This window comes from Octopus bimaculoides, chromosome 5 (assembly GCF_046866305.1).
Source record: "Octopus bimaculoides isolate indiv1 chromosome 5, ASM4686630v1, whole genome shotgun sequence".
NCBI lineage: Eukaryota > Metazoa > Mollusca > Cephalopoda > Octopoda > Octopodidae > Octopus > Octopus bimaculoides.
In genome coordinates, this window is record NC_142932.1 from 64,975,112 (window position 1) to 64,988,633 (window position 13,522).

Genomic DNA, 13,522 nt, shown 5'->3' on the forward strand with positions numbered 1-13,522 from the left:
GCAATATTTTTATGTTACTTATCAACAACTAAACTATAGTTATTAAATATTAACAATATCATTGTGTTTTAGTACTCTTTTGTGGCCATACTGGAGCACTGCCCTTTAGTTGAGCAAATCGACCCCAGGACATATTCTTTGGAAGCCTAGTACTTATTCTATCAATCTCTTTTGCTGAACCACTAAGTTATGGGGACGTAAACACACCACCATCAGTTGTCAAGCAATGCTGGGTGGACAAACACAGACATAAACATATATACACACATACATATATATATATACATATATACGACGGGTTTCTTTCAGTTTCCATCTACCAAATCCACTCACAAGGCTTTGGTCAGCCCGAGGCTATAGCAGAAGACACCTGTCCAAGGTGCCACGCAGTGGGAATGAACCCGGAACCATGTGGTTGGTAAGCAAGCTACTTACCACACAGCCACTCCTGTGCCTAGTAATTAAATATAAACAATATTGTTGTAGTATAGTTGTTGAAAGTAAAAAAAATATTGTATTTTAATTATTCATCATTGTCATTTAACATCCATTTTCCATGCTGGCATGGGTTGGACAGTTTGACTGAAAACTGGTAAACCAGGGAGCTGCATCAGGTTCCAATCTGATTTGGCATGATTTCTAGGGCTGGATGCCCTTCCTAACGCCAACCACTCCAAGAGTGTAGTGGGTGTTTTTTACATGCAACCGGTATAGGTGCTACTGATGTAAATATAAATAACATCATTGCATTTTAGTTACTAAATATAAACAACATTGTTTTTTAGTTATTAAATATTAATAATCAAAAGCTAAAACAAGTACAAACCAAGTGTCAAAAATTCATACCTACCGAATCTCGGCCATAACTTGAATTCTTTGCCTCTTCCCGTGTGTTTTCAGCAACAAAATGTTCTTCATAGTGAGGCAAATAGAGTTGACGGATTTCTTTTTGGACATCAAGATAAAATGAAGCTTCCCAGAACTGATTGTTTCTCCACACTGCATGTTCTTGTACACAAGTGTACGCAAACTGAATTACACCAGTGCACAATTTCTGGAAATATGCATTTTATTTTGCTAGTTTTAAATCACAACACTTTCACTCCATATTGAAAATAAATTAGGAAATTCATTAATTACTGAAAACAACAAATAAAATTAAGCAATCATTACACAGATCTATTTCACACTACTACTACTACTGCAATAGTTATTTCTTCATTGCACAGTGTAGATCTAAACGACTGGTATTTGTCTTTCTTTTTTTTCTTTTTTCAAAGGCCTTAGACCTTGAAAATATTAACTGTTCCAAAGAACACATAATTTCAGAGTGCTCAGACATCTGTTTTGATAGCCAGTTCAGGTGGTATGATAATTTTTGCAGGAACCTAATGCTCTGATAACTGGTACAACTTTCACTTTTCCTGCTAGATATTCCCACATTCTTAATAGTTCTACATTTAATTCAGCATATTTTGAGAGTTTTTTTTTACATCATGAGGTATTTCATTTTATTTTTATTATTTTTATTGTTATTATTATTCAGTGAGAGAGCATAACATGCCATCAAAGTGACACTGGGGTACAAATATATGAAACCCAATACATCCATCATAATAATAATAATAATAACACTCAGAGAGCATAAACCTCTGCCAAAGCAACACCAATGTCCTCTCAATGATTAGTCAGAGATGATTTTTAAAATGAGAATATCTGAAATAAACTCAACTGCTCTCACAAATGAGAATACTAAAAATGAACCCAACCGCTCTCAAAAATTAAGTAAAAAAAGACAGGAAAAATAATCCAGAATCCTTGTCTGGTACTGGATCAATCCCCAAATCTAATCAGTTCATGCCAGTCATGAGGCCAAATATTCTTAGAAGCTTCATCTGAATCCATCCAGTGGTTCTTGAGATATCTTGTCCAAGGACAAACAAACAAACAAACAATCAAACACAACTGAGAAACAATACCTCTTCCTTCGCTAAGGTGGAGGCAACAATAAAGGTGGCAACCTAGCAGAACCATTTACATGCCAGGCAAATTTACATTCTGAATTCAAACTCTGCCAAGGTCAACTTTGCTTTTTATCCTTTCAGAGTCAATAATATAAGTACTAGTTGAGCACTGGAATTGATATAATCAACTACCCTTCTCTTACAAAATTACAGGTCTTGTGTCTATATTAGAAAGGATTATTATTATTATTATTATTATTATTATTATTATTATTAAGGTGGTGAACTGATAGAACCACTAGCATGGAAGGCAAAATGCTAAGCAGCATTTTGTTTGTCTTTATGTTCTGAGTTCAAACTCTGCCGAGGTCAACTTTGCCTTTCATTCTTTCATGGTCGATGAAATAAGTGCCAGTCAAGTACTGGGGTTAAAGTCATCAACTAGCTCCTAATCCTCCAAAACTTTTAGCATTGTGCCTACAGTAGGAAGATTTATTATTATTATTATCATTATTGACAGTGACAAACTGGCAGAATTTTTAGAATGTGGGATATGTTTTACGTTCAAATCCTGCCAAAGTCAACTTGGCCTTTGGGGATCAATAAAAAATAAAGTACTGGTCAAGTACTGGAGTAAATGTAATTGACTGAGCCCTTCCCCTAAAACCACTGGGCTTGTGCCAAAATCAGAAAGAATTATTATTAGTAGTATTACTTTATGATAGGGCAGAATCAGTAGTGTGTCTGACTGTCTCCAGAATGTAGGCATTTGAGTTCAGATTTCATTGATATAAATTTCCATTAATAGAATCAGATATTTTATCTCTCTTACCAATGAATCTGCTGACAGCTTTGATCCAATTTATTGATTTGATTTTAATGGAAACTTATAAGTCTAAGATTGTGTCATTAGCAAGATGTCTGCTACAGTTCAGGATATGACTACAATGTTTGACATAATACCATATAATAACCATTAGCCTCTTGCAGACAGATTTAGTACTGACAGTCTGTGCTGTGTACCAGTATTAGGCCATTCAGTAACTACATAATTTTTCATACAAGGAATTTTACAGTATATTTACAGATTCTTCTCATTATGGTATATTTGAAAACACAGTACTGCACACAATGAGACACTGCACAGCTCACACACACAGTGTTTCAATGTGGTCAATACCGCTTTCCATCTGCAAGGGGTTTAGTAACTGCAATTACTCTGACTAACAATGTCTCATGCCATATTAACCAGGATAGCTCCTTTAATCTTTAAATCTTCAATATTTCTTCTGTGACTTTGATACTAACTGTTGACATCTCTCCAAAAATTCTTAATAGACACCAGTTACCCAGCATCCTTTGCCAGACACCATCTTGATAACGTCACAGACATTCACACCTCTAATGACATTTCCTTTTTTTTTAAACTGCCACACTTTAGTAATAAAATAACTGATGTAATCTGTAGAGAGGGATTGAATATGCAAGGGAAACACTGAGAAGGAAATAAGTCTAGGAGCTGGACAATGTTCCATCAATAATGCAGGCATTCATCCACATGATTTAATACTACCTGCCTGCAATATTAGAATTTTAAATTGTAACATCATTAATTTGATCTGTGCTTTTAAGCCTGAACTATTGAAATACACGGTAAAAATATAAACTATTGTAGTTGTTGGTTTGCTTATGTTTTTACTTGTTTACTTCTAAATTTGTAGCGAGTTCCTTAAGCACCATTACTCTAGATTTTAAAAGGATTCCTATGAACTTAAATTCACTTACTCGACAGAAAGAGGTTGCAAGAGGTAGAATAGCATATGCAACTCCATTTTCATCCATGCTGGAATCATTCTGAAAATAAAAAAAATTTTAAATAATTTAGAGAAAAAAATTGATGAATAATGACTAATAGTAACCCTCATCATCATCATCATCATCATCATTTAATGTCCATCTTCCAAACATGCATGGGTAGGATGGTTGACAGGAGCCGGCCAGGTAAAACACTACCCCAGGTTACTGCGTCTGTTTTGGCAGGTTTTTTTACAGATGGATACCCTTCCTAGTACCAACCACTCTGCAGAGTGGACTCAGTGCTTTTTATGCAGCACTAGCATAGGTGGAGTTAGTTTTGGCATGATTTTTACAGCTTGATGTCCTTCCAAATGCCAACCACTTTACAGTGTGGACTGAATGCTTTTTATGTGGCACCAGCACTAGCAGGGTCACTAAGTAACTTGCAAGACAAAGAATTTTGAGAGGGTCAGGGTCATTTGAGGAGAGAACTCATGTCAGATGATGAAAGGTTAGAGTGTGACAGAGAAGCAGAAACAGGTGTCTTGCTATGGAGGAAGTACATAGTTACCCAGCGAGAGGGGGAGGGAGAGAGAGAGAAGAGAAAGGGGAGAGAGAAAAGAGAGAGGAAGAGAGGGAGGGAGAGAGAGAGAGAGAGAGAGAGAGAGAGAGAGAGAGAGAGAGAGAGAGAGAGAGAGAGAGAGAAAGTAATATATGGTAGAAAGTGAAATCAAAAATTATTAATAATTTTTTTTCCTCTCTCCTTTTGTCAAGGTTATTTCAAATGTTATCAACTTTCTAATGTTTTCTGGCGATTCCTCCATATATAACAAAACAAAGCTACACTCCAAATACTAAACTATCTCAAGACAGCTAGAAAACATTCCAGCTGTGATCAACTGATGAACTTGATATTGATATGAAACAAAAGAAACTAGTGTGGATTTGCTATTACGAAAGGCTACTGAGTGTGGAGAACACATGGGATAAACAGGGGTTGCCTTATGTTGACCCAACTGTGAGGTCAGCGATTTATGTTGACAACAGTGTAGTAGATAAGATAATTAAGGATATGAAGAGAGAGAAAGCAGTGGGTCCATCAGGGATAGTTGCAGAAGTGCTTAAAACATCTGGGAAAGTGACATACATGATTGCAACCCAGATAGGTCATCAAGTCATTCAGGAGGGATGCCCTAAAAAGAAGCAACTATAAGGGAATCAAACTTCTAGATCAAGTTATGAAGGTTACAGAGAAAGCCACAGCCCAATAGATCCATGACAGAGCAGACCTGGATGCAAATCAGTTTGACTTTGTCTCCAGAACAGGTACTACAGATGCAATTTTCCTTGTGAGGCAACTGTTGAAGAAATACTTGGCTAAGAATAAAGTGCTTTTCCTGGATTCTGTTGATTTGGAGAAAGCATTTGACAGGGTACCACATTCAGTAATCTGGTGGACACTGAGGAAACTAGGAGTATATGAATGGCTTGTGCAGGTGGTTCAAGCTCTGTACAAGGATGTAGCAAGTAAAGTGAGAGTTGACAATGATTTCAGTAATGAATTTAGCATGAAGGTAGAAGTCCATCAAGGTTCAGTCTTTAGTTCTCTCCTATTCCACATAGCCCTACATGCCATCACAGAGGAGTTAAAAGCTGGCTGTCGGTAGGAACTTCTATATGCTGAAGATCTTGTTCTTATAGCTAAATCCATAGAGGAATTAGAAAAGAAATTGTAGGCATGAAAGCAAAACCTAGAATTGAAAAGCCTTAAGGTAAACCTAGAAAAGACAAAAGTTTTAATAAATAGGTAAGAAGACAGGACCCTATTACCTTCAGGGAAATGGCCTTGCTCTATATGCAAAAAAGGAATAGCTAAAAACTCCACATGCTGTACTCAATGTAAGCTGTGAACACATAAAAGGTGCAGTGAAATCATTGGCAGACTATCTGAAAATGTAGACTTTATATGTCATAGGATATACTGGAGCAATTCCTATGAGCACACCAGAAACCGAGTCTTTTAAATATCCAAACAGCTCACTAGATGTCGTTGATAGCTTTGGAGGTAATTGCTCTGAAAGTATATTAGTTAGAGTGAGAACTGGTTGGAGAAAGTTCAGGGAGCTACTACCACCACTGACAACAAAAATCTTTTGCATAAGGGTGAAGGGCAGACTGTTAATGCTTGTGTTACTCATTAGACCACTCTTAGACACTGCATACCATTCTTAAAAATGGTAGTGCTCAAAGAACAGTACCAATGTTGAAAAGCCCAATAAAGAAGGCTACAACAATACAATCAGCTTTGTATTTGTTAACAAACATATCCATAAAGGTGTAACAACCAAAAAGGAAACTAAAGCTCTCAAGAAAAGCAGCCCCTACACCACCTTTCAGAGAAACAGTGCAAAAAAAAAAAAAAAAAAGGAACCAGCTGAAAGACTAATGACACTGGATTTAAAGTTAAAATTACTACAAGCAAAATCAACAAGGAAACAGTACCTGAAATGTGAACCATCTGCAAGTTCTACATAAAAGGTGTCTGCTGGCATAGTGAGATGGAGACGAGCTGCTGTTTCATGCATCCAAAGCTCAGACAAAATGAAACTCAAAATATTAACTAGAACCCACCCAGCCAACAAGGTAGACTAAAATCATACCTAAAGAAGACCATAACCCATAATACGCCAAAAAGCAGTAGAATGACAAGATTTTTAGATGTAGCATAAAAGATAGCACAACAGTCATGCTCATCCAAACATAAGACCACCTCAAATAATAGACCCAGGATAGCCATCACTGCCTCCATGCCAATTATCACACCAATTCTACTGATAAATATCAGAGGCCACTTACAAAGCATCAGCAAAAGCAAAATTGCATACCAGAGGTATATTTCTGCATGCAGTCAAGCAATATGCATTGCACTTATAGAAACATATTTCTCTGTAGACATAAATGATTCAGAGATAAACATATCAATGTATGCTGTGTTCCTTACAGACAGAAAAGAAAGAAGTTACAGTCGAGTTGTAATGTAGTCATGAAGATGTCACTCAATGACACACTCATAATGCATTTAAAGTAACTTCATGCGGTAATATGCATATTATATTCCTCTCCTACTGTCTCAAATTAACAATGGACAACTCCAGGAAAACCTTAAAATAATTTTTAAAATGTACTAACAAAACAAGATCAATGCATTAATGCACACATCAGATGACCCTGTTTGTGAGAATAACAAACAAACAGTACAAAAAAGCAAAATCTCTGCTTCATTTCATGAAAACAATGTTTTTTTCTCTCCATTTCTATCCTATCTTCCACAAGAAGAGTGTATACTCAAAGCATTAAAGACATTTCCTTTTTTTTTTTTTGTCATTCCCTGAACATCAAACTAACACCAACTCTGTGTTTGTTTTTTACTTCATTTTTGAGTTGTAGTTTTCACTTTGCACAATATATATATATACAGTGGGTAGCAAAAGTATTAACACATCGGTTTTTCATAAATTTCACTGAAAAATCATTCAATTTGAATGATACTTACTTCAAGTATTTTAATGAACATTCTCTAACTAAACAAAGAAGAAAATTAAGAAACATTGTTTTTATGTACTTTTTTTGCCAATTTTCGAATTTGACTGTGTGCAAAAGTATTTAACACCTATACAAATAATACGGTAAAAAGAGTATTTTAAAACTATTTTCAGTTATTTTGATACAGCTTGTACTTCAACCAATCACAAGTTGTCTTCAATATATGTATTAACTAAGCATGTCGCTCAAATGGCACATAGTGATAACAGGTTTGATACACTACAGACTGTCCCGCTATCTAAACTTATAAAAATGGTTAAAACAAAAGAATTGTCAAATGATATGCGACTGAAGATCATAAAGCTGCACAAAGATAGTAAGGGGTATCGAAAAATTGCTCAAGATATAAATTTGCTTGTGTGTACAGTTGGTGCTGTTATTCGAAAGTAGAAAAAATATGATACTACTGAAAATATTCAAAGGAGTGGTCATCTGCGTAAATTAAACACGACTACTGAACGATATATAGCTTGGAATGTGAAGAAACAACCATTTTTGACTCGAAGAGAAATTCAGAATGATCTGAAAAATGCTGGAATTGAAGTAAGTAAATATACAATTAAGAGATCACTGAATCGTACAGGCCTGTATTCTAGATCACCAAGAAAGACTCCACTATTAAAATGTAAACATGCGCAAGACCATTTGAAATTTGTTAAAAAGTATGAACATGAATCAGATGAATTCTGGAAGAAAGTTATTTGGTCAGATGAAATGAAAATTGAGCTTTTCAGGAGAAACATGTGCATCCAAGTATGGAAGAAAAAAGGAACTGAATGCAACCGAGTAAACACCATCCCAACAGTCAAATACGGGGGTAATGATTTGGGGTTGTCTTTCCTATAACGGAGTTGGAGAAATGGATGTCGTCGAAAAAAAAATGAATGCAGCAAAATACAAGCAAATCTTATCAATCCATCTGGGCTTGACCGAGATTTTGTATTCCAACACGACAACGATTGAAAGCACAGGGCTAAAAGAACTCAACACTGGTTCAATGAAAATAGAATTGATGTTCTGGAATGGCCTAGCCAGTCACCAGATCTCAATCCAATAGAAAATTTATGGAAAAAGTTGAAGATGAGACTACACACAAGAGATCCCCAAAATATCAAGGAAATGAAGAAAGTCTGTGAAGAAGAATGGGTGAAACTGCCAAAATCTTCATGCAAGAAGCTCACTGAAAACTACAGAAAATGATAAGAGGCTGTAAGGCAGAACAGAGGATATGCTATTAGATCGTGTTAAATACTTGTTAATAAATCGTGTTAAATACTTTTGCACACAGTCAAATTCAAAAATTGGCAATGAGAGTACATAAAAACAATGTTTCTAAATTTACCTCCATGTTTAGTTAGATAATGTTCGTTAAAATACGTGAAGTAACTATCATTCAAATTGAACAATTTTTTTATTGTGAAATTTATAAAAAACTGATGTGTTATTTTTGCTACCCACTGCATTTATATATATATATATACATATATATAATATAAATAATCTATATATGTATATATAGTTTTTGTTTGTGGCAGATGTTCAGGTGCAATAAAGACTGCAAACAAACAGGAAACAACTTCTATCTCATTCCAGGGTGAAAAACTAGAGGTAGTCGATAGCTTCCGCTATCTGGGCGACCAAGTTAGTAGTGGGGGTGGGTGCGCTGAAAGTGTAGCTGCTAGAATAAGAATAGCCTGGGCCAAGTTTAGAGAGCTCTTACCCCTGCTGGCGACAAAGGGACTCTCACTCAGAGTAAAAGGCAGACTGTATGACGCATGCGTACGAACAACCATGCTACATGGCAGTGAAACATGGGCTGTAACTGCTGAGGACATACGTAAGCTCGCAAGGAATGAAGCCAGTATGCTCCATTGGATGTGTAATGTCAATGTGAATACCCGTCAGAGTGTAAGTATCTTGAGAGAAAAGCTGAACATTAGAAGCATCAGTTGTGGCGTGCAAGAGAGACGATTGCGCTGGTATGGACATGTGGTGAGAATGGATGAGGATAGCTGCGTGAAAAAGTGCCACACCCTAACAGTTGAGGGAACCCGTGGAAGAGGTAGGCCCAGGAAGACCTGGGCTGAGGTGGTGAGGCAAGACCTTCGTACATTGGGCCTCACCGAGGCGATGACTACGGACCGAGACCTTTGGAAATGGGCTGTGCGTGAGAAGACCCGGCAAGCCAAGTAAGATCGTTGCCAGTGCCCCTGGACTGGTTCTTGTGCGGGTGGCACATGAGATGCACCATTTTGAGCGTGGCCGTTGCCAGTACCGCCTGACTAGCTCCTGTAGGATTTTCGAGCGAGATCGTTGCCAGTGCCCCTGGACTGGCTTGTGCAGGTGGCACATAAAAGACACCATTTCGAGAGTGGCCGTTTTCGTGCGGGTGACACGTAAAAGCACCCACTACACTCTCTGAGTGGTTGGCGTTAGGAAGGGCATCCAGCTGTAGAAACTCTGCCAAATCAGACTGGAGCCTGGTGTTGCCATCCGGTTTCACCAGTCCTCAGTCAAATCGTCCAACCCATGCTAGCATGGAAAGCGGACGTTAAACGATGATGATGATGATGATGATGTATATATATATATATATATAATTATATATATGCATACATATATATAAACAAATACACACACATATATATACATATTTACACACACACATATATATATACATATGAATATATATAATCCTTTTGTTATTTACACCACCTGTCCTCGTCTGTTGTTATTATTTGTATATTCTCCCATATATATATATAAATATATATATATATATACATACAAACATATAAATATACATACACATATACATACATACACATATATATATATGTATACATACATATATATATGCATACATATAAATATATACATATATGCATACATACATATATATATATATTCATATATATATACGTATACATACATACATATATATATATATATATATATATATATATATATATATATATTCATATATACGTATACATACATATATATATATATATATATATATATATATTCATATATACATATACATACATATATATATATATATATATATATTCATATATACATATACATACATATATATATATATATATATATATATATATATATATATATATATATATATATATTTATTTATTTATGGGTTTCAGCCAAGTGGCTATATATATTTGTGTGTGTGTATATGTGTGTATATACACATACGTATATACATATATCTATAAGTATGTATGAATGTATATGTATATATATATGTGTATATATATGGATATGGATGTATATGTATATGTATGTATATATATGTATTTTTTTATGTATTTATGTATGTGTTTCAGCCAAGTGGCTACGGTCATGCTGGTGCACCACCGTGATTTTCACGTTCCTTGCATGGCTCTTCTCCCCCACCTGAGAAGTTTTGTCTTGAAGACCTCCGCATCCATGTCTTGCATGTCTCTCAAATGTTTTGGCAGGGCATTGAAGAGCTGAGGTCCTCTGAAACCGAGGCTGCTGCAGTAACTCGTTCTTATGTGAGATGCAGTGGACGGTACCTTTGGCACCATGCAGTGGCGACCCGTGCGGGCATTCCTGTAGTACTTGATACCAAAGTTTGGCACCAGTCCTTCCAGTATTTTCCATATGTATATTATTACATATCTCTCCCGCCTGCGCTCCAGGGAGTAGAGACCTAGTGCCTTCAGTCGCTCCCTGTAGTTCATCTGTTGGACTGTGGCAATCTTTTTTGTATAGTGCCATTGAATTGTCTCGAGTTCTGCTGTCCGCTTAACACTGTGTGGTGACCACAACTGAGAGCAATAGTCTAGGCGGCTCAGAACAAATGTCTTCCATAGAGTCAACATGACTTTTTGATCCCTTGTACGGAATGTCCTCAGTATCCACCCTGCCAGTTGTCTGCACTTTGCTGTCAACTTGACAATGTGCATGTGAAATGATGCATCACTACACATGTTGATGCCCAGATCTCTTACTGTTTGTGGTTCTGGGATTGCAGTACCTCCAGGCCCTGTGTATGCCAGTTGGGAGGTACTTGTGGTCTTGTAGCACAGTACTTGAAATTGTTTTGCATTGAACTGCATTTTATTTTGCTCTGCCCACTCATATATTGCATTTAGGTCATTCTGCAGGCTTACAATATCATCAGGATTCTTTATTGCCTGAGATATCTTTGTGTCATCAGTATAGCTAGTGACAGTGGCTCTCCGAGTGACCGTGGGCATGTCCGGAAGGGCCACTATGAACAGTAGTGGCCCCAGAACAGTTCCTTGTGGAACTCCGCTCAATATTTGTGTTTCCCTAGATAGTTCTCCATTGGCTGCAATTGTCTGACTTCTACCATTCAGGAAGTCATGCAGCCACTCTCCTAATTTACCAGCTATGCCAAGGTTTCGCAGCTTGTGACATATCAAGCCATGATCAACTTTGTCAAAGGCTTTTGCAAAGTCGAGATATATCACATCAACATTTGAATGGTCAAGTAGCTGCTTCAGGACCCAGTCATAATGCTGCAAGAGCTGCGTGAGGCAGCTTCTACCTGGACGGAAACCATGCTGGGTCTCATTCAGCAAGTCATATTCTTCTAGGAACGCAATCAATCTCCTTCTGACAATTCGTTCCATGACTTTGCTAATATGTGAAGTCAGAGAGATGGGCCTGTAGTTCCCATATATACGTATGCATATATATATTGAGGTATTTCATGTTGCAAGACAGTGTGTGAGAGAGAATCGTGATATCGTGGGAGAGAAATGTGTTCACATGGATGATGGTACGCTTGCACTAAACAAGGCTGCAAAGAAAGAGGTTTGGAGACGCCACTACTAAAGATTGCTCAATAAAGAGAATGAATGGGAGAAAGAGAGTCTGTTGAACGTCGACCCAACAGAGGGACCAGCTATCCGAGTTAACAGTACCATGGTAGATAAAGCAATTAAGAGTATGAAGACACTGCAGAGATGCTCAAAATATCTGGCAGTGTCGGCTATAGCCTAGTTACCCATATTGTTAACCAAGTGATACACGAAAGAGTGTTGCCCAATGACTGGTGTAGCAGCACCATTGTCAACTGCTACAAAGGTAAAGGTGATGCTTTAGATTACAAATAATTACAGAGGTATCAAGTTGTTAGATCAGGTAATGAAAGTCACGGAGAGGGTCATAGCCCCAACTAATTAGGGAGAGAGTCAGTTTAGATGCGATGCAGTTTGGGTTCGTGCCTGGGAAAAACACCACTGATGCTATATTTCTGGTAAGACAGCTGCTGGAGAAATACCTAGTCAAGGATAAACCTCTGTACCTGGCTTTCGTTGACATGGAGAAAGCCTTTGACAGGGTCCCCCGATCCCTCATCTGGTGGTCAATGAGAAAACTAGGGATAGAAGAATGGTTAGTGAGAGCTGTGCGAGCCATGTACAGAGGCGCTGTCAATAAGCTGAGGGATGGAAATGAGTACAGTGAAGAATTCCGGGTAGAGGTAGGGGTCCACCAAGGTTCTGTCCTCAGCCCCCTCCTATTTCTCATATTGCTCCAGGCGGCAATAACAAAGGAATTCAAGACAGGATGCCCCTGGGAGCTCCTCTATGCTGATGACCTTGCACTAATTGCTGAGTCACTATCAGAACTAGAGGAGAAGTTTCAGGTGTGGAAGCAAGGACAAAAATCAAAGGGCCTTAGAGTCAACCTAGCTAAAACCAAAGTCCTAATAAGTAGTAAGGTAGACAAAACACAAACCCCTTCAGGTAGATGGCCCTGCTCGATCTGTAGAAAAGGAGTGGGAAGTAACTCTATAAGATGCACCCAGTGCAAGCTATGGACACATAAGAGGTGCAGCAATATCAAAGGAAGGTTAACTAGGAAGTTAGTTTTTGTATGTAGCAGATGTTCAGGAGCAAAAAAACACTGTAAATGTGCAGAAAACAACTTCTGCCACATTCCAGGGAGAAAAACTAGACATAGTTGGTAGCTTCCGTTATCTGGGTGACCAAGTTAGTAGTGGGGGAGTGTGTGCTGAAAGTGTAGCTGCTAGAATAAGAATAGCCTGGGCAAAGTTCAGAGAGCTCTTACCTCTGCTGGTGACAAAGGGTCTCTCTCTCAGAGTAAAAGGCAGACTGTATGACGCATGTGTACGA

General features: G+C 37.6%; 1 protein-coding gene and 1 long non-coding RNA gene across 2 annotated transcripts in view; one reads left to right on the top strand and one right to left on the bottom strand.

Annotated features, from left to right (window-relative positions):
• LOC149135568 (uncharacterized) overlaps positions 1-13,522 on the top strand; it is a 440,654-nt gene that overhangs the window by 20,267 nt on the left and 406,865 nt on the right. The window lies entirely within an intron of this gene.
• LOC149135569 (myotubularin-related protein 13-like) overlaps positions 1-13,522 on the bottom strand; it is a 223,748-nt gene that overhangs the window by 17,990 nt on the left and 192,236 nt on the right. The window contains exons 16-17 of the mRNA XM_089351883.1: positions 3,750-3,818; positions 851-1,054 (exon numbers count right to left, since the gene is read on the bottom strand). Of these exons, the coding sequence (XP_089208009.1) occupies positions 851-1,054; positions 3,750-3,818 (273 nt within the window). The remainder of the gene's footprint in view (positions 1-850; positions 1,055-3,749; positions 3,819-13,522) is intronic.